This window comes from Equus quagga, chromosome 16 (assembly GCF_021613505.1).
Source record: "Equus quagga isolate Etosha38 chromosome 16, UCLA_HA_Equagga_1.0, whole genome shotgun sequence".
Taxonomy (NCBI): domain Eukaryota; kingdom Metazoa; phylum Chordata; class Mammalia; order Perissodactyla; family Equidae; genus Equus; species Equus quagga.
In genome coordinates this window covers 59,426,270-59,448,841 of record NC_060282.1, presented here as the reverse complement: position 1 = coordinate 59,448,841, position 22,572 = coordinate 59,426,270, and the positions used below count along the sequence as shown (strand labels likewise).

General features: G+C 40.1%; 1 protein-coding gene across 1 annotated transcript in view; it reads left to right on the top strand.

Annotated features, from left to right (window-relative positions):
* Positions 1 to 22,572, top strand: part of CA8 (carbonic anhydrase 8) — a 95,252-nt gene that overhangs the window by 8,798 nt on the left and 63,882 nt on the right. Inside the window, exon 3 of the mRNA XM_046642689.1 lies at positions 6,313 to 6,437. Within this exon, the coding sequence (XP_046498645.1) occupies positions 6,313 to 6,437 (125 nt within the window). The remainder of the gene's footprint in view (positions 1 to 6,312; positions 6,438 to 22,572) is intronic.

Genomic DNA, 22,572 nt, shown 5'->3' with positions numbered 1-22,572 from the left:
GGAACTTCAGTGATCGATTATGTGGAAAAGGAGGAAGGAGGGAATCATCTGAGGGATGGGCTGGTGTGGAGCCCCTGTGACTGGATCACATTTTGGATCCTGTTACCCTTCCTTGACCTCTGCTCTGAGCATATTTCAAGGTGGCAGAGGGCAAACTAAAGAGGACTTGAGCCAAGCATCACGTTCCAGGTGTGGCCTGACCAGACTGTCGGTCCTGTTATGTCCTTGAGTATGGAGAAGTTTATTAAGGCTGCCACATAAGTCATTTCATTTCTCTGTAGGACACATGAATCACTGTACCACAGGAATCTTAACATTTTAGTTCACACAGGCAAATTAAAATCGAATATACTTACAGTGGTATAAAGAGTAACTGAAGTATGAAAATATAACTATAGATTTCTAGCCTGAATGGTTTGATACTTAAGTTGTGAAAAAATGTGAGACTGCCCAAGCTTGTGCAGTAGAATGTCATTCCATCTGGTGACAAGCAGTGTGTTACAGGTAATGACATTTTTAATGGACCATCGGTATGGGAGAAATTGCTAATCAGGATAAGTCATTTGTGCCCTTCACTGTAACTTATTATGGAAATCTTAGTTAGAAAATTTTACTCTGGGTCTTTTATAATTCTCAATATTAAATTTAGGGTAGATTATTATTATTACGATTCATACTTTGTTTTTCAAAAGCATGACAATTTTTTATAGTACTTCTTAGCAACCTTGCTGATTTAGAGATGAAATTGTCAAAATGTTTTAAAATTATTTTCACTTAAGAAGAGGCTCTATATTGTTTATTTGTATGAAATGTTACGGTAGAATTTCTGGAGTATTATAATAGTTATTATTTTTTAAAGTCAGTTAGATCTTCACTACTCAGTTAAATATGGTGGGGTTTTTTGTTTGTTTTTCTCCCAAAAGCCCCAGTACATAGTTGTACATCCTAGATGTAGGTCTGTCTAGTTCTTCTATGTGGGACGCCACCACAGCATGGCTTGACAAGTGGCGTGGAGGTCCATGCCCAGGATGCGAACCGGCTAACCCCAGGCTGCTGAAGCCCAGTGTGCGAACTTAACCACTGCACCACTGGGCCAGCCCCCAAATTCCTGTATTATCATATTTATTATTAGCTAACTTTAGGGGAGTTGAATTACCTGGACAGTTACCTTAATGTGCTTCACTTTGGTTATACAGACCCAGTTCACTGGCCTCCTCTCCGTACTGTTGGTGTTGTCTCTGACCTTAAGAGCGGATGATATTTGTTCTTTAATATGAAATAAAGCTGTAGGTTAACAGCTAAGACAGTAAAAAATAGTGATTTTTGCTTTTAAGACTTCAAATGTTAGAAAAGAACTAATTAATACTATTTTGGGAATGTTTTATGGACACATTTGGGATTCCTTAAAAGTTAAACAGGTTATAAAATCTTTAAACCTGTTGAGAATGAACTCTTTGGGCCTTTGGAGTCTCTGGCGGGTACGCATGAGGGCCCATTGGCTTTAATCTCCTTCCACATTGGAAATGTGGCTCTAGCAGGCTCTGTCTGTCTTCTGGCCTCTCTGTCTCTGCCTGGGCTATGATAGCAGCTTTCTAACCAGTTAGGCTTGCCCTTTGCTGGTCTACCGTCCATGCATATGTGGGAATAATATTTTATTTATTTATTTATTTATTTTTTTTAAAGATTGGCGCCTGAACTAACAACTGTTGCCAATCTTCTTTTTTTTTTTTTCTGCTTTATCTTCCCAAACCCTCTGTACATAGTTGTATATCTTAGCTACAGGTCCTTCTAGCTGTGGGACGTGGGACGCTGCCTCAACGTGGCCTGACAGCGGTGCCAGTCCGCGCCCAGGATCCGAACCCTGGGCTGCTGCAGCGGAGCGCGCAAACTTAACCACTCGGCCACGGAGCCAGCCCCGGGAATAATATTTTAAAATGCAAAAGTATCAGTCCCCTACTTAAAAGCTGTGATTCCCTCCAGGATAAACTCTAGCCCCTAACCATAGGGTGCAGGTCCCTCCTGATGCTTACATGTCGAAGGCTGCCATTGGTCACCTCCAGCTTTATTCTCTTGGAACACGCTCAGGCTGTTTCATATCTCTGAGCCTTTCTTAGCCTCTTCTCTTTGCTTGGAAAGTACTTTCTCTCTTCTTCTCTTAGCTTAGTCTTCAGGATTCTGCTTAGCTGTCATCTTCTCCAGAAGTCTTCCCTGACTTTCTGATGGCCTCTTTGTTTTGGCTTGACCCTAGCTGGATGCCTTCCTGGTGCCTCGTGCACTTTTCTCTTACTGCTGCTGATGCAAACTGTTAAGTTTGGTTCCTTAAGGCCTGAGAATGTCTTGCCAGCGTTGAGACAATATGTCCTTCTTTTTATATACTCAGTGTTCAGCACAGGGCTGGGCATGGAGTCCTTCTCAAAACGTGTGTGTTGAACTCAAATGAAAAGAGAGGGAATAAGCTTTGATCAACAGCCTTTGGACTATCTGGCAAATTTGTTTTCCGCAAAGGGTTATAGCAGCTTAAATAGATTTAGGCAAATGTGTATATATCACGTCTTCATGGGGTTCTCAAATTTTGCAGCAGCTTCTGCAAGGAGCTCTTTTGATGTCTCGTAAATGTAATGGCCATGCCTATTAAAGAACATTAAAGAAAACGGAGGCAGTAGCAATGGCATCAGTTTATTCTATATTCTTTCTACAAGTTTGTTTTTCTAAGGAAATGCAGCATGTCATCGGCAAGAGTTTCATTGTAATGTTATTGAACATAATGACCTCACAACTAATAAACCTGCCATACAGTGACAAAATATCACTCAGCAAAATTTGATATTCATAAATGTATGAAAAGTGTACCCCTTTTGGTATGATTGGTTTCCTTATTTAAAAAAAAGGGAGAATAGTGCCTTAAGAGGATGTTGCCATATGGGCAAAACAGAGCTACTATTTATCTTTAGTCTATAAATGCAATCATTCTTGGGGGATGAACAGGTAATGCTTTTCCCTGGCACTTCATAAAATTCTGAATTTGGCATTTTGTCATGTTTTATGGCTTTGTACAGCCGTGTGATTTTAGTGTGGTTTAACTTTGAATTGTTCATCTGCAGCAGAAATGAAAGGTACCCAGAGTCTAATTCCTGGCTGAAGGCTGCTCCTTTGTCACCTGTCCCTGGGGACCAGGCCTGGGCAAAATGCTTCCCTTCTTTGTCCTCATTTTCAGTCTAATAGAATGTAAGATACACGACGTTCTTGTTTCATTATAATTGTATTGAACATAATGATATCACAGCTAACAAACCTGCCACATAATGACCAAATATCACTCAGCAAAAATTTGGTCTTCATAAATGTATGAATTTACATTTCATCCTTAAAGAATGTGAGATCCACGAGACCAGGGAATTTTGTCTGTTTTGTCAAAATCAGTGTATCTTGAGCACATAATACAGTGCTTGGTACTATGTAGGTGATCAAAAAGCATTTGTTGAAAGGAAGAGTAAATGGACCCCTGTGGGCCTTTCAGTCAAACACAGGTCTGTGCAGTTTGAGTTTCCAGGGCATTTAAAACATAGGCTCAGTCCTCCAGTTTTAAACTAACGGCTTCATTTCTGTTATCATCTTAATTTCTGTTATCGTGCCCAGGAAATAATGGGCATAGATCAGGTGGGGGGGTGTATTTTTGAATTATGGCTCTCTTTTTGGTCCCCTGAAATCACTGTCAGTATCAGTTGCTGTATCCATTATCGTAAGAAAGTACCAGTGGACCGGTCGGTATCAGTTTCAGAAAGACTGTGTGTGTGTGTGTGTGTTCTGAGTGTATGTGATGAAGAGGTTTTGGGGAAAGATTTTTTAAAATCTTTTTTCCCATTTCACATGTGCTTGGTTTCGCAATGCTTCTTTCTTTTCCCTTAGCAATGTGGAGCTAAGCCTCCTCCGAGACAATTTTTTGCCTTCTTTTAAAAGTAGAGTGTTCCAGAACCTCGGGTCAGGTCATGCTGCACATGTGAGGGATGTGTTTTCTGGTTCTGATGATGCAGGCTGAGTGCAGGACGAGACTTCCAAGAAGCTTTTTCCTCTTTTTGGTTTGGGAGGTGGGTCCACAGTGGGTAGACTCAGGCTTCCTTCCTGCTTTTTCTTAAGACTGAGTTTGGACAGTGGAGGGAAAGGAGCCCGCTTGAGGTTATTCAGAAACTGTGGTACTCTGGTTGGAATAAAAACATTTCATACCTTCTGCTTTCCACAGCACGGATGGTTATTGAAGGAGATGCAATGAGCCTGCCCTGCAGCTCTGGATATCTGTAAACCTTTTTGACTGATTAAAAAAATTTTTTTTGCTTGTCTCCGGAAAGAGGATGAGATGTATACTCAAAGAGGACTGCAGTTGAGAAATCTAGGCTTCAAGAACTCACTGCTTTTTGGTTCGTGCTCACAGATACTGGAATTTGGGTTTCCCCATCCCTGTCTTGCCCTGGGATGTGGGTCAGAAGTTTCGAGTCCAGGTGCTGGAGCTTGCTCGCTGCATGACGAGGGCAGGTCACACGTAGCCCCTCTCGGTCACTCTTCTCCCCTGTCCCTGTGGATGATAATGCTGACCCCTCAAATTTGGTGTGAGACTTAAGCCCAAGCAGGAGGATGAACATTAAGATGGTGTGAGGTAGTATTATCCTAGGGGCCATGTGTCTCGTTCCCTTTGCCCCCTTGATGGGAGGTTTATGCGCTTGAAAAACTAAAATTGGTTTTTACTATTGGCGTTCTTTTTCTTCTTTGTTTGAGCTGGTAGAAAGCTTAGAACCAAATTTATAGGGCACTTTTAGCAAGGACTTCATGACCTTCATTTTGTGTGAGAGTCATTTCTCCATCTATTTTCTTCCTCTCTCTTTGTTTTGCCTTTGCTCTTATTTCTAATTGATGCTGACTGGCTGTATTATATGTGCCTTTTGTAAGCAGCCTTAAATTCTTTTTGGAAAAAGTTATTAGGTGGAGAACCAACCAACCAAATAAATATTGCTGCATCAGGTCCTTTTCTTCTCCTTTGAGTCCTAGAATAAGGATGAACAACAAAACTTTTCCTTAAGAGAGAGGCTTGGATGCTGTTTCTTCCTCCACAGTGGCACCCAAGTGTCTTTCAAAGAGGCCACTTCTGGGGCGTGGAGGTGAATTTTTTCGGTTCCATGACTAAAAATAACCTGTAATTCTTAGCTGATACTATTTAGAATTAGCAAATTTTTTTTTTTTTTTTTTTTTTTGGTGAGGAAGATTGGCCCTGAGTTAACGTCTGTTGCCAGACTTCCTCCTTTTGCCTGAGGAAGATGGTCCCTGAGCTAATATATGTGCCAGTCTTCCTCTATTTTGTATGTGGGATGCCACCACAGCAGGCTTGACAAGTGGTGTGTAGGTTTGCACCTGGGATCTGAACCCACAAACCCATGTTGCTGAAGTGGAGCATGCAAAGTTAACTGCTACACCACCAGGCTGGCCCCTAGAATTAACAATTTTTACAGGAAAAATGCAAACAAGCTTTGTGTTGAAGTTAGTTAATTGTAATAGACTTTATTTTAGGTTTTTACATATAATATCAGGGAGTGTTTAACTAAAGAAAGTATTTTATTGCTTCCAGACAGGTTCTCATACAGATGTACTTTTTATCATCCTTTAAAGTGCCCTTGTCTGGGACATAAAATAAAAGTTCTGGGTCATATCTAGAAATGATAAAGACAAAACCCTGTAGAACTAATGTTAATATTTTAAGGATTGTTAATATTTTATCACAGTTTTCTTTTGTTTGCATTGTATGTGACACTGAATGGTAAATTGCCTTTTAAGTGGGATTTCATTGTTGAAAAATCAGAGTGGCTTAATAATAATTCTCTTCATGGATAATTTTGTTAGCTTACACCTCTTCTTTAAATTGTAGGCCTGGTAGTTCAAATGGATGATCTGTAAACTAGGTTTAATTTACTGATAGGTCTGCAGTGAATTATTGGTCAGTCTGAGGCTCAGACCATATTCTGCATTTGTATTCCTTGTGTACTCCTATACCTGCAACACACAAGACGTTAACATGTACATATCATTGCCACGTATTTCAGAGTTTTTGAACTTCTACTGTATCTGAATGGCCAGTACAAGAATTTCAGCTACACTTGAGGTAGTGTCAGTCCATGTCACAGTTGTGCTATATTTTTCATTTGGGTACATGAATTTAATTTGTAGAGCTCATGAGAGCTTTTTGGCAAAAAAACGTCCCCAGTGTTTATAATGCTGTACTGATGATTGTGTTTGAGATGTAATTAAATAGAATTTATTTTCTTTTTTCAGTTCTATTGGGAGGTCCATTGCCTCAAGGGCACGAATTTGAACTGTATGAAGTTAGATTTCACTGGGGAAGAGAAAACCAGCGTGGTTCTGAGCACACGGTTAATTTCAAAGCTTTTCCCATGGAGGTAAGAATAAGAGAGCATCTCATGAAAACTCTGGTTTTTCATATAAAGTATTCAGTGGTTTACTGAAAATGGTTTAGTTTAAAAGTAGATGCATTATCAATTTATATTAAAATAAAAAAGTGCTTAATGAAATGTGAGCTTGGGGCAGCAAATGAAGCCTCCTGTCCATGTTACTGGGCTTGGAGGAATGCACGTGGGCTATTGGCCATGAAGGTAATCTATGCTATTAAGTTTCATCCTAGTGTCATTAGTCTTGTAAATATGCTGCCTCTTCAAATTCAGTAGGTCACTTTTTTTAGATGCTATGAATAGAAGATAAACTGAAAACAAGTAACTTTTCAGAAAACCTCAACGGTAATTAAAAGTCTAGTTTAGCTCTGATTAAAATTGGTAGGCTGCTTTTATTTACCCCAAGCAGTTAGAAAGAGCGTCCTTCTTTTGTCTGATGAATTCCCTCGCCGGTTATCTTCTTAGTCAACTTCTGCTCTTTCTTCAATGTCCAGTTGAAGTGTCATTTCCTCTATGGGACTTTTTCTCCCTCTTTTGTGCTCCCAGTGTACTTGTTAGATTGCTGTCGTGCCACTGATCTCATGGATTGTAACCTTAGTGTCTAAAGTGTCTTTCTCCCTGATTGTGGGCTCCCGTTATGGACTGAAGTGTTTGTGTCCCCCCCAAATTCATATATTGAAACTCTGCCCCTCAATGTGGTGGTATCAGAAGGTGGGGCCTTTGGGAGGTAATTAAGATTAGATGAGGTCATGAGGGTGGAGCCCTCAGGAAAGGAATTAGTGGTCTTAGAAGAGTCCAGAGAGAGCTTGCTTCTCTGCTCTCTGCCATGTGAAGAGCAAGGAGAAGACAGCCATCCACAGTCAGGGAGTGGGCTCTCCCTAGACCCCAGATCTGCCGGCATCTTGGTCATGGACTTCCCAGCCTCCAGAACTGTGAGAACGAAGTGTTTGTTGTTTAAGCTCCTGTCTATGGTAATTTGTTATAGCAGCCCAAGCTAAACCACGTCCTGAAGACAGACTCCCTCTTATTCTCCTTTTCACTCACATCCTCTAGTCCGCTGCTAGGTACATCAGACAAACAATCCACGGCGGGGAGATTGAGACGTCCCTGTTGGCCTGGTCTTGTTTGTATTTCCTTCCCTGATAATCTGCAGTTCTCTGCAGGAAGTAGCCTGCAGCGGCATGTAGTGCTATATTTTTGGGGCTGCTGGAATGCCTGTCTTCTTTCCTTGCGTTCCCAATTGCACGTATAGTTAATGAAGTATGGAATTGCTCATGGTCAGATTCCACATACAGGCCTGTCTCAGTGCCTGGAAAGCACTACTGTATAATTTATATGAATGATGTATGTACCTTAGAAAATGATGGTAGAGAAAGTATTTCTCAACATTGCTTTAATTAGAATTTTTAAAAAAGTCCCTCTGGAAGTTCAGATATCCCTTTCTTTGAAAAAGACTCAAGTCTTCAAAGAGAAATATTAGATGTTTTAAGGATGGAGGGAAAAAAACCAAGTTGTGGTATGTTGAAGAGTATGGGAGGGGAGTGCTAGCGAGGACAGTGAGAGAAGACAGCTTCTTTCACGCCATGATGGGGAAGGTTGTTTTCAAACGTTTCAAATGTTTCCAGGGGCTTTTTTCTCAATGTCTACAGACTTCCTCTCACTTTTATGGCCTTAAAACAATTCTGCCCTGTCGCCACTACTGCCTTATCTTCACCCATCCTGAGAAGGAAAAGTTCACACCAGAATGTATCAAAGAGGAGAGAGGACACAAAACAATCTCGAACAATTAAACCCAATGGGTGGTGGAGGGGCAAAGTGAGGGGCAGGGGAAAGCACCCCTGGGCTGTCAGGGTCTCCGCCCTGCCCTCTTCTTTGGGTTTGAAAGGCCATTTCATCATTTCATGTCACCCAGCCCTCAAAGGCGTACTCTAATGATCAAAAATTTTAGGGAAGGGCCAGCCCTGTGGCCGAGTAGTTAAGTTCGCGTGGTCCGCTTCAGCAGCCCAGGGTTTCGCTGATTCAGATCCTGGGTGTGGACACGGCACCGCTCATCAGGCCATACTGAGGCAGCGTCCCACATGCCACAACTAGAAGAACCCACAATTAAAAATATACAACTATGTACCAGGGGGCTTTGGGGAGAAAAAAGGAAAATAAAATCTTTAAAAAAAATTTTAGGGAGAGCTGGAATAATGGGATAGGCAACAATTTCTGGATGGGAATTCAGTGGCATTGCTTGTGACACACAGAATTTACAGCCTTGGGGAAGTTTAATGAGCTTAGGTGAGCCCGTGATGTGTGTGCTCTTTGCTCTGCAGTCGAATAGAATTTCCAGACCGAATGTTCAGACTGGTCCTGCTGCCTGGTGATGTTTTAACTGCTCTGGGCCCTTAGGCACAGGTAAGGGTTTGTTCCGAGCAAAGAGCAAATTCTTGTAGTAAGGCTTTGTTTCTGCAGAAATGTTTATATTTAGGATAATGGAATTACTGACTGTAATTTTTCCAAAATAGGTGATGAATGATATTTATGTTCTTTGTTATCACAGATTATCCCTGATCCAGCCCTAGAGAAAATACTTGTGTCAGGCATCTGACATTTACTTAATACTCCATCCTAGATGGACTGTAAGTGTGTGGAATTAGAGGACCATCTCTACAAGCCAGGTTTTTAGTTTTTAGTTGTTTTTTTTTTTTGAGGAAGATTAGTCCTGAGCTAACATCCACTGCTAGTCCTTTTTTTTTTTTTTTTTCCCTCAGGAAGATTGGCCCTGAGCTAACATCCATGCCCATCTTCCTCTACTTTATATGTGGGACACCTGCCACAGTGTGGCTTGAGCAGCGGTGCATAGGTCTGCTCCCAGGATCTGAAGCAGCAAACCCCGAGCTGCCAAAATGGAGCACGTGAACTTAACCGCTGTGCCACCGGCCCAGACCCTAGTTTTTTTTAAATGGAGGCTTTGAGTAGTGAGCTGAGTTGTAAGGAGGAGAGGGCTTGTGTGGTGTGGTGAAAGAGAGGAGAGAGAGAGTCCATGCAGAACAGTCCAGGTGTGGGAGTGAGATGCTAATGTGGAGTTAGGTAGATAACTTGCCACTGGTCATCAGGTCCTGAGCTGCCATCAAGGGCCACCTTGAACACAAGGGCGTGACCAATAGGACAGCAGAGAGTTAGGAGACCAGGTAAACTTTTGAGTACATAATTAAAAAAATATTTTTTTAGGACACTTTCTATATTTATTTACATTTATGACTAACTTCAATTTCCAAATCACATATCTATCTATATTTCCTTTTTGTTGATTTCGCTTAAATGGATGGTTTATTAAACAAACACCATAAAGAGCTATTTACCATGTCTGTTACATGTAATGCAGCAATGGCTTTTAATAGAAATTCATCAACCTCCCCTTTTGACTTTTTAAAGTGATAAGTGCGGATATAAAAACATTCTTGAATACATTGTTGATCTACTGGTAGCCAACACCCATATTGCTTCAAAAATTAAGACAATTTGGGACTTTAAACAATTTAAACAGCGGCCCTTTTGCTAAGCAAGATGAAAAAAGCCTGCCATTTCTGTTTTTCCTTCTTGAGATTTTTAGTTTTCAGAAACACGTTCTTCTACGCCTATCTGACATTTCTTGCCATGCTTTCAGCTTGTAAACCTGAATTCTATTATGAAAACTCCAGGTTTATGCTTAAAGGACAGTGCCTTAACAAGAGAAAAAAAATTGTGCTGCGTTTTTCTTCCTGTTACCTGGAAACATCATGGTTTGCATGTATTAACTATATTCTTACAGATGTCTGGGTCACGTCTGCGAGCTGGAATTCTTTTTTTAAAGTGTGGGCGTTTTGCATCGTGATATTTAATCAAGACAGCAACGTGAGTGGAAGGCTGTTGATTTAAGACAAACTTGAGATCCAATCAAATTAATTCCTGTATGTTTGTCCTTCTGGTGGCTGTGGAAGCTTCATCTTTTCTTTGGATGTCATTAGACGTCAACTCTTTTAGAGTCCAACTTTGTTGCTATATGAATTTTGCCATTTTACTAACTCCGGTATACTCTGTGCATCCAACACTCCACTAGAATTCTTTGTTCCATTCATATTAATTTTTGTTACAAATCTAACTGATGGAGGAACTTCTAGGTATTTAGGTTCACATTCAACTTTCAGGCTCTGTATTCTATTTTCATGGTTTATCTGTGGAGACCATCATCTTCTTTGCCACTTTAAGGTAGCCTAATGCTGTAGTCTGTGTAACTCTTGGTAAATTATAATTAGTCTTTACATGAATTGCTACTTTCATACTTCCATGGGAGAGTACTTCCATGGCATTTAGATTTTATGCTGTTTCAGTAAAATTAAATAACATAATTAGAGAGGGGGAGACCAACAATGTGGCCAGGTTTTACTTCTTCCAAATAAGAGCATTGCTAGATCTCTGCAGGCCCCATCGTTTTATAAAGAGAGGATCCTTAGTAGCCAAATGGAAGGATGTGGTCTCAGAATGAAGCACAAACCTATAAATTGAATAGATTTAGCTTTTAAAGAACTCACTACATTATTTCCCTTTTTCGCGTTTCACTACAGATGAGGGATGGTCTTGTCAGGCTGGGCACTGATCCTGCCCACAGACCAGCAGGAGATCGTGTGTGGTGGGTGTGACTTTCTTGATCTTTGGGCCTGAATGTTTGTGATTTGAGAGTGAATTACTGAGAAAGAGGCACAGCCATACTGTAGGGCAGACCCTTATCTTTATTTATAGTTGTATTTAAAGAGCAGCTGTTACTATGTGTGCTTGGAAAGGGCTCGGTGATAATTACACCACATACCAGCTGTTTATGGAAAGTTGAGTACATTAGGTAAACAGAAAAAAAAAAAAGGAAGTGAGTTTCATTGTGTAGAGCAGGATTCTATGATTGTGAAGAGTCCAGGCCTTGGTTGCAAAATAGACCAATAAAACATTATGAAGGATGTATCTCATCATATACTGCCAGTCCATGAACGTTATACCCCGCTCCCCCAGTACCCCAGGTCTTCAGATATCCTACATTTTTTCTTTTCTTTTCAGACAAATGGTAATGTCTACCATTTAAGTGTTCTTTTAGTAAAAATGACCTGGCTTTTGGGCTTGCTGCCTCCTAAGTCATTGACATATTCACCTGACAGATAGACATTTATTTTTATTCATTTATTTGACTACTCTGAAGAGATACTGGGAAGAGTTCGCCTGGTTAATAGTGAAGTGATGATCTTTTCATTATTGTACTTCCAAGGACATCTCAATTAGAGCTTCATGTATGTGAATCTCTCCAAAAATAGAGACTTCCGTTGACTTTCCAAGGAAATGTAATAGGATGACTCTAGTGAGACACAACATGATGAGGATTAGACCTATAAGATATATAATTAAAGAATTTATTTTTAAAAGGAACTTTAGAGATCACTTGGTCCAAACTCCTGTTTAACATAGCAGAACTCTGAGGCTCCAAAACATTAAGGATCACAGGGCAACTTATAGGAAGCCATGATGTATGACCTGAATGAAGAAGAGTGTATTTTGGTTCAATATGCCATTTAAGAAAGAATTATCCTTGCTATTGGTCTTTGCTGTAATGGTTTAGCTTGAAAGAGACAACCCAACAGTCTTTGTCCTGGCCCCTGGCCCTGTGAGGGGCTTTTCTGTCTGCATGCAGCCCCGTTCAGAGGCGGGCATGGTTTATCCTTGCGTAGGAGGATTGTAGTGAAGTTGTGGCATTGTGCCCTGGCCTTACAGGCTATGAAGACAAAAGTCAGCGTGGCTTTGTGAAGGTATAGGAGTGTGGAACTCTTGCTGCTCCCTGAGAATGGGGGTGGATTTAATGGATCATCTAGTCCCACCTGCTTTGCTGAGGTGCTCATCAGGGTCTGGAGGGGAAGGGAACTAGCTCAGGGTCGCACACCTGGGAAACGGCAGGGCACATGCAGACCTGGGAACTGACTTCTGCTCCAAGGAGTGCTTGTTTTCGTTTTCCAAAGCCAATTCCTAGGAAAATCAACTCTAGTTTGAGATTTGTTTTAATGGTAGTTAATACTTTGGGTTGAAATCAGTTGCTTTATGGGAAAAAAAGAAAACTTGCCGTTAAGAGATGTTAAGACTGATTCTAAAGGAAACAATTTGAAATTTGAGTGTTCAGCTTCTCTGGGAAGTTTTATTATTTTGACCAGTAAAAGGAACATCTTGTCTCTAAATATAATGATTATTATGATTTGGCATCCTGGAATCTTCCACAGGGCTAGCAGATTGAGCGTCTGGATAAACAGATGAAGGAATTTGAACCTTGTGCTACGGCCTCTTCAGTGGTCATCATTGCAGAAACTCCCTTGCACGTTGGATAAAAAAAATAGTAACAAATTTTGTGTTTCCTGAATTCTAATGAACTCTTGGCTTTTTACGCCATAAAAATCATAGTTCCTGCTTTGATTCAGCATGTTTATTTTTTCATTCATTAAAATGTATTTAGTGCAGAAACTTCACAGTTTACTGAATAGAAAATAAATTAGTGTTGAACAAACAGAAATGTTCTTTTAGCTGTACCACGTGGTGTGGCATGATTCCCACTTTGAAAGAGAAGCGTGTAAGGCAACCTGAGCTTTGAGTGGTCACTCTGAACCTAGTTTTGATTTTGCATCTGTAAGTATTTCTTTTAGTAGATTTTTCTTTGTCATTGCTTGAAGATGTATAAAAGGTTTTTTGGCAAACTAGAAGCATTTATAATATAGCTGCTTTTACGATGTAAGGCAAATTTGTGCAAAATGAAAAATTAGTTCCTATAAATGAATATGATACATAATTGATTTATAGGTGGTTATAGACTTGCTGTGTATAGAAAATATCTTAAATTGGGTTCTAACAGATCTAAATTCTACAGTAAAATATGTCTCCTCTTAATATACCTTCAGATAAAAAAGAGACTCTGATTTAACCATATAGTCTGTAACCAACAAAGTGTTCATCTTTAAATAACTCATTTCCACCCATTCATCTATTTGTCTGTCTGTCCGTCCATCCATCCATCTATCTATCCATCTATCCTTCCATCCTTCCATCCATCCATCCATCCATCCATCCATCCATCCATCCATCCAGTCAACAAGTATTTCTTGGGAACCGACTGTTTGGGCCCTGGGCTCGGTGCCAGGGCTGCAGCACTGAGTGCAACAGAGAACTCATGGAGTTTTTATTACGTTGGGGCAGTTCAAATGCGGGATATGATTTGTCTCCTCCCCCCTTAACTTGATGAGCGTTTAGAAGATATAATTGTTTCTGTCGCCTTGAAAGGGCCTCACCCCCTCTACCCTACCTGTGTAGTATGCAAATTCCAGCCATGAGAAGCTAATTAGAAGAAAATTTTGAAGACACTTATTAGAAAGTAAATATGTTATTTGACGTGCAAATGATTGTCAACCAAACATACAATTTATCAGCTAGTATGTGAAAGGTACTGTGCTAGGGATAACCTTGTTAAGGGTGGTTGTGGCTAGATTAACGACTACAATACTACAAAATTAGAATCAATGAGACACAGGGTAGGAAAGTTTTGCTGGTCGGGAGGAGTTAAGAAGGGTCTAGGTTCTGGAAAGCCGCTACAGAGCACAGGACCAGTGCTGCTGCCTCGATGAATAGGGCACTGTGTGGGAGGGAGTCCCATGGGTATAGTTGGTAAGAGTTTAGGATCTGAAGTCACAAAAACCAGAATTGAAATCCGAGCTCTGCAACCTTGGGCGAGCTAGTAAAACTCTTGCAGCCTCAATGTTCCTGTCTATATAAGGGCTAGAAATGAGCTCAGAAGCCGACAGAGAGTAAACCCTTCAGTATGTACTTCCTGTTATTAGGAAAAGATGGGAGGAAATCAAAGAGGTGATGTGGTTGTGATGATAAATATCTAGTGGAAATATCCTCAGGGGGAAACCAAAAGCCTTTTTGTTACTACAAATAAATGCGGAGAATATGAATGGAGAAAAATTTTGAAGTCTTTTGTTTATCCTTAGGACTCCTGTTCCCTCTTTAGTTGAATATATTTTCATTTATAAATCTAATCAATATGACACTTTTTCTGGCTATTTTTGCTGACACATCTTTTTGTGATTATTATGCATGTATATGCAGTAGAATTTATATTATCAGCTTATTTTGTAGTGAAAATCAAGTAACTGTTTCCTGGGTAAGATAGTTGGGTAAGAGTAAGACAAAACGTCTAATTGAAGAGAAGAAGGCTGTTAAAGAGATTTTTCTATTCCGTAAGATCTTAACCAGTATAAAAGCTATGTGTGTGTGTGTGTGTGTGTATATATATTTTTCTGTGTGTGTGTGTTTAAGAATGACAGCTTAAAATGGCACAGTGATGTTAGTAAGATAATTGTGCTCTGGCCGCTACTTTGCTGTGCTTTAGTACATTTTTTCTTTTAGCTTCTTAGAGCTCAACTCAACAAAAACTCCTTATGGACTATTAAAACATCATACCCTGCCTATTCTGGGACACTGGGCTCTTTGATGCCCTGGCTCGCTAGGAGGCAGCCTGCTCTGCTGATGTAAACTATTAGTCGGGGAGAGGTGCACTCTGATTCAGTTCACCATGGTGTTTGCTACCGGACATCTGAGTAGTTGTCTAACATCAATTCTTTCATTGGTCCTTAAGGATAATTCAATTGTACCTACCCTCATGAAACTTAGGGAGAGGCTATGAAGATTAATGGTGTAATATTGGAGGCACCATATATGGAATATCTTGTATAGTGGTGGAAAATACTGTTAGTAAACACAATCTGGTATTCACTTAAAGTGCTTTCTAAAAGCATTTTAAGGGCATAATTAGCTGTATTGGATGAAAATGTTGTAACTTAGGACAATATAGTTGTTTTTTGTTTTTTTTGGAAGAAATGAGTAGAAAAAAAAGAAAACCAGATTTTATTTATTTGTTTATTTATTGGTGAAGAAGGTTGGCCCTGAGCTAACATCTGTTGCCAGTCTTCCTCTTTTTCGTTGAGGAAGATTGTTGCTGAGCTAACACCTGTGCCAGTCTTCCTCTATTTTGTATATGGAACGCCACCATGGCATGGCTTGATGAGTCGTGTGTAGGTCTGGCCCAGGATCTGAACCTGTGAACCCCAGGGTGCCAAAGTGGAGTGCATGAACTTTAACCACTGCACCACTGGGTCGGCCCCAGAAATCCAGATTTTAAACTGTTGAATATAAACATGAAGTATCAAAGGAAGACATTTATGCTTGTAAGACCTTATAAATTAAAGAGGGACCTTTTTTCATCAATTGATGTTTCACTTAGGGACCCAAAGACAAGCACATTCTCTAAACCCAGCTTAATGAATCACGTAGAGCTCTGGATGAGAGTTTATTTGGTGGAACCAAGTTATTTGATTTCAGAGTTAATGTACTTCCCATGAATATCCCTTGGTGACTTCTCTTCTATAAATTGGTGAGTTCTCCGAGGAGATCCCATAAGGAGATTCCCTTCTCCCTAGCCTGAGTTCTGAACAAATAAGAAATAAGACTTTATTAGAGAAGTCAGATGGAAGACAAAACATCACTTCTACTGTGGAGAGAACTAGATAGGAGGAGACATTGCTCTGTGTGAGAGAGGAAAGGGTCTGCCTACTTGGCTGTAGGCAGTGGTGGGCGAGGGGGCGGGAGGGAGTCAGGCTCTAGGTAGGATGGTTAGCCTGCTCTCTAAGGGCAGCTCAAAAAAGAGGGAGGAGTTAGTTGGAGGAATGGAAAGGAAGGCTTATCTTGTTTAGGGAAAATCCCTCTTTGTAGGAACCAGGAACCAGGGAACAGGCATTTCCTGTTAATAAGACCAACTCTTCAAAATTTTCCCACGTACCTTTAAAATTCTATGGCACAGGACACTAGCAGGAGACCAGCCACATCTGGGAATCAGTGAAGGAAGTCCCATTTCCTTTTATTGCAAGTTTCTTCTGCATCTGTTTACCATCTGGGACCACGTCCCTTTTTGCTTGCTGCTCCACTGTCCCTAAGATCGTCACAGAATTTTCCATTTTCTACAACACATTGGGCAGTAGAGTGAACAAGGGTTTGGAAGCGTGTAGGATTTTATTTTTTTCTTCTTTCTAATTTACTTGGATAGGTTTTTGTCCAGTTCATCCTCTCAGCTTGGGCTGATCATTGTCTAAACCAGAGATATAACTAAAGGTGACTTATGGATGTTTCAGTTTTCAAAAATTGTGACCTGGGTCCAGGGCTTAAACCATTAATCCTAGTCTGAATTTGGGTTGTATGGCAGTGGGAATATTTTGCAATAATTTAAAAAAGCAAATATCACATCCTCCTTCTTATGGAGAACAAATATAGATTTTTATCAGCAGGCATTGTTCCTAATTAACTTATCAGCCCTAACATGCCTTAACTGTGTTCCAAATCTTGCTGTTTTATAACTGATCTAAGGCTTGACTATAGTAAAGAGCTTGACTATGTTCAGTCAGTGGCTTGGGTCACGGTGGAATAAAGGCTGTACCGTTAGTAATGCCTCTTACCTTTTCCTCAGCTGAGCTCCAGTGGGCTGCTTTCTTTGTAGCTCTCTTCCAGAGGCTGTTTTCCCCATGAGCAAATGAAAAGAAAAATATTACTGAATTTTGTTTCTCTTAGAGAGGCAAGATGGTGGAGTATATCCCAGTCAGTTAACAAACCTTTGTTAAGTATCTGTATTTAAAGGCGAACCCCGTGAGAAATGTGAAATATAAGAAAACAACATCTTTTTCTAATGATTCCCCAGTCAGTTTGGAAGAGGTAGAATTAAGACAAACCTGAAAAGATAATAACTGAAGAGTTAAATGACAATGTAAATAAATTCAGAACACACTTAGGAAGCAACTACTGTGTATTTGCTGCTGTGGTTGGGGCTGAACATGTGTCAATAAATGGGAAATAATCTAGATCTAGAAAAAGCTTTTAGGGGATGAAATATAAAGGGAAACACACATCACAGAATAATAGATTTCTGCTGGGCTCAGAGAAAACTGTGGAAAGGAATGGATATGGGAGCTGGGGCTTAATGACTGAGAAGGAGTTTGCTGGATGAAAATGACGTGGAAAAAGAAGAGATGAATCTGAGAGCGTAGTAGAGGACAAATGGATAGGGCTTGATGAGGGATGAGAAAAGGCCAATATGATGCTGAGAGATGGAGCTTGAGTAACTTGAACAGTGATGAAACAATTAGTAGGAAAAAAAGGGAATCAGAAAGTGAGGTACCATGGTGGGGAGAAGCTGATGAATTTGGGTTAATAAATGATACTATTTTAAGAAATGTCTTACTAAGACTTGTATACTTTGAGTCTTAATTGGAGCAGTTCTAATCTTTTTGCACACAACAGAGGAGTGAATTAAACTAAGGATTAATAGATTTTAGTTTTTATTTATTGTTAATTGGAGTTGATTTGTGTTCTCAAGGGAAAACATTTTCAGCTTTGGAATTTTCATCCCCTTTTTAGTCTAATGGTCTGAATTTATTCATATTTACAGGGTAATGTGTATTTCTGCCTGGGCTTCCTAGACGACACCCGGCAGAACGTCTCCTCTTTGTGGTGTTTTCTGAGAGGATTTTTCTTTTTTTTGTTTTTTGTGAGGAAAATTGGCCCTGAGCTAACCTCCATTGCCAACCTTCCTCTTTTTGCTTGAAGAGGATTGTCCCTGAGCTAACATCTGTGCCAGTCTTCCTCTATCTTGTGTGTGGGATGCCGCCACAGCATGGCTTGGTGAGTGGTGTGTAGGTCCATGTCTGGGGTCTGAACCTGCGAACCTCGGGCCACCGAAGCAGGGCACCCGAACTCGACCACTATGCCACCGGGCTGGCCTTGAGGAGATTTTTCTTGATATCTCTACTCCTTGGACTTGCTACAACTTGTTGTTGTCAATTGCTGTTCCCAGAGTCTTTCTCTTCTGTCACACTCTTCCTGTGGCCCGTGTATTTTTCCACATAGATGTCCATATCCTGTCAGTGTGCCTGATGCCTCTTACAAGCTTCTGTATGTTAAAAATTAAAGAAAGTGGCAGAAATAAAAAACGATATTGACTGTGAAAGCAACAAATGAAGATACATAAAATCACATGGGTATTTACAAATATCTAAAGTTTAGTAGAGACTTTATTTTGAATTTCGTATGAAAACCATATTTGCACAAGTAACACAGAATTTTGTTTTAGATTATTAGAATTTCTCTCATGGGCCTTACAGATCTGGGTGAGCTAAAGGGCTCTGGAGAACTAGACTTTTTGCTTCTTTTAAAGCTTTATTTTTTATTTTATTTTTCCCCCCAGAACCCCCCGGTACATAGTTGTGTATTTTAGTTGTGGGTCCTTCTAGTTATGGCATGTGGGTGCCATGATGAGCGGTGCCATGTCCGTGCCCAGGATTCGAACCGGCGAAACCCCGGGCTCCCCAAATGGAGCATGCGATCTTAACCACTTGGCCACAGGGCTGGCCCCGACTTTTTGCTTCTTGACTCTGGTTAAATTTGAGCCCTCTCTTGGGAGTTATCCCAAGGATAATTCTTCTCCTTGATTGTTTGAGTCTAATGTCAGAAACATGTTGGTTGTATTTCTTATTGAGTAAATGCCGAATTCTGTGGGGACAAAGATTTGAGAGAATGGCAGATGATTTTGCCTTTCTCTCCTCAACCCTTTTTTTTGGGGTCTTGGAGAAAATAGTAGGTATAAATTTGGGCTGAACAACTACTATAATTTTTCTTTGGAATAATATTCACTAAGCAGGTACGTAATGCTACGCTTGTCACAAATGAACGGAGATGTTGAGTGGGAGGCTTGGGGACACTGTGTGTTGTGAAATGACATGGGGATGCCAGGAGGGAGAAGGAATTGGAGGAAAGATGTCAAGGTCAACCGTAGTCATGCTGAATTTGAGATTGGTTGAGATTTTTATGTAATTAAACTGAAAGACAAATTCTAGGATAGGAATTTTCATGTTTGAAGTTTGGTTTGGCTTCTAATAGAATTTCAGTTCCTGGCATATAGTGGGCTTTAAATAAATATAAACAAGTGGGTGGAGGAGTAGATGGAAAGTTCTAGGCGTGATGCCAGGTGCTGAGGATGTCAGTAGGACAGAGATGTCCTTCTCCGTGCTAGGGGACTTTTGCCTTACTTTCTCCTCTGTCTGGTATATTCTCCCCCTAGAATTCTCCCCACATGGCTTGCTCCTTCAGCACCTTTGGGTCTCTATTCAAATGTCGTGTAATCAGTGAGGCTAACCTTAACCTGCTTGCAGTCCATGTCCTTCTTGTCTAATTTGTTTTTCTCTGTGGCGTTTCATAGCAGTTGAATACATATATATAGCTATTTATACATATATGCTGTCTATGTATAAACATATAACTATAGCTATTTTATGGTAATCTGTTCCAGCTAGAGTTAGGAAATCTGGAAATTAAGTAGCTGGAGATAGATTTAGAATGGCAGGCTGAGGACAAAGAATGCAAGCTCTTGAATGTCAGGTTTTCATCAAGAAGCTTTTCTTTTGACAGATGTATGATGAATATGTAGAATTTTGCCGAGAGAAGCGGGTATCACTGTTCTATATTTCACAGTTATGAATTTTTCACTCATTCACAAAATATTTATTGAGCATCTACTATGTACGTTCCAGGCAGTTTTAGGTACTGGGAACACACCAGTGACAAAATATGCAAAAACCGCTTCCCTTCTAAAGCATTTCTAGTAAAATGTAATCAATTTCATTGATGAGTAGAGATGATGCCCTTTAAGAAATCATTTTAAAGACCAGGCGTGATGTTCACATGACATCAGCTGGATGACGGCCTTGACAGAGGAAAGCAGGGAGTGTTAGAAACGATGTGGAGAGAGAACGTTCAGAGCTTCCTGGGGCTTTGATTGGAGATTCGAGGAAAAGAGGAGTCCATGATCCCTCTAAGATTGGAACCTCTTCCAGTCACTGGGAGAACGGTGGAGCTCTCAAGGAATGCCAGAGAGGGGGACTGTTTTGGTGGGAAATTGTGATGCATACTTCGATATGTTTTGGATTTGACAGTGGCTGTTCATAGAAATGGAAGTGCCCAGTAACGGGCTGGAAATGCAGGTCTGTAACTCAGAAGAGAGGTCCCAGACAGGATTTATTGCAGCAGCTGATGTTATTTACTTATGTATCTATTTGAATAGGGCTCTAGGTAAATGAGTTTGTATAAGAACACATGGTATGTTTTCTTCATCCAGTGTCAGGGGATAACGGTTGCAATTTTAATTTGGTATCGCATCCCCAGTGCTTATCGGTATCACAGGAATATGTAATGTTCCTGAGGAAGCCTGATCATGCAGTACTTTACCAAGGGGAAATTATGTTCCTGATCCTAGGTAATGGCTATTTTATGCCCTTAGTTTACATATTATGATTGTTGCTATAATAGTAGCATACGTTATCCTTATCTACATCAATAATTAATCCATTCCTGAAACTTATTAAGCTACTCACTTCAATAATAATAAAATCCACTGCTTATTATTAAGAAATATTAATGTGAGTGTAAGCGATTCAGTATTAGCTTTATACTCCTAAAATTGCCTTTGTTGATTGTACATTTTATGCTCATTAATAACTGGTTTAAATTCTTCATGTCTTTATTTTTCAGAGTATTATACAATGATAATACAGAAAATGCTTCAGAATATGTCTGTGAAAAGCTCTATATCAGAGCAACTCACTCTGTGAGTTAACTCACTCTTGTCTGCTCTTAGATATAACTTTATTTTCAGCAAATGTTACGTTTTGTCTATCAGAAGCCCCAGTTTGGATTGTAATAAAATTCTCTTTTATTTATTGTTATTTATGCTATGCGTACATATAAAAGATTTGATGTAGGAAGTAAAAGGACTGCTCTTGCTTAGCATCCTACATCTCTTTCCTAGGAGTGCCTCGCTTTCAGACAAGTAATGGAAGACACAACCAAGAAATAAGAAGAAGTTTTTCCTTCCAAATTACAATAAGCCCCAAAGGGCAGCTCCATGCTTGGTTAATGCAGCTGCTCAGCCATTTCCGAGGGCCAGTTTCATTGCCTTTTTCTGCTAAGTCACTTCAAGAGTTGAGCTTTTCCCCTTTGATTTGTTCACTTGTGGTCACAGGATGGCTGTATCACCTTTAAGCATCAAATCCTCACAAATTAATTGTTAAATGTTGTAAGAGGAGAGACTTTGTTCTGTTGCATTTAAAAATAGTTTACATACCATAACATTCACCCATTTAAAGTGTGCAAGTCAATGGCTTTAGTATCTTTACAGCGTTGTGCACCATCACCACAATTTAATTTTAGAACACTTTTGTCACCCCAAAAGAAGCAGTTGTTCCCCATCTGTCTCCTCTCCCTGCAGCCCTAGGCAACCACTGTCTGCTCTCTGTCTCTAAGGATTTTCTAGACATTTCATATAAATGGACTCATGCAATATGTGGTCTGTTCTGACTGCTTCTTTGACTTAGCATAAAGTTTGCAAGGTTCATTCATCTATGTTGTGACCTGTATCAGTACTTCAATTCATTTTATTGCTGGAGAGTATTCCATTGTATGGATAGACCATATTTTGTGTAACTATTCATCAGTTGATGGATGTTTGGTTTGTTTCTACTTTTGGCTATTATGAATGATGTGGCTGTGAACATTTGTGTACAAGTTTTTGTGTGGATATATATTTTCATTTCTTTTGAGTGTATACCTAGATGTGGAATTGCTGTGTCATATGACAACCCTTTCTTTAACTTTTTAGGAATTGCTAATATGTTTTCTAAAGTGGCTGCACCATTTTACAATCCCACCAGCGGAGTATGAAGGTTCCAATTTTTCCACATCCTGACCAACACTTCTTATTGTCTATCTTTTTGATTATAGCCATTCTAGTGGGTTTGAAGTAGTAACTCCTTGTGGGTTTTTTTTTTTGGGTGAGGAAGATTGGCCCTGAGCTAACATCTGTTGCCAATCTTCCTCTTTTCCCTTGAGGAAGATTGTCACTGAGCTAGCATCTGTGCCAGTCTTCCTCTATTTTGTATGAGATGCTGCCACAGCATGGTTTGATGAGTGGTAGTAGGTCCATGCCTGGGAT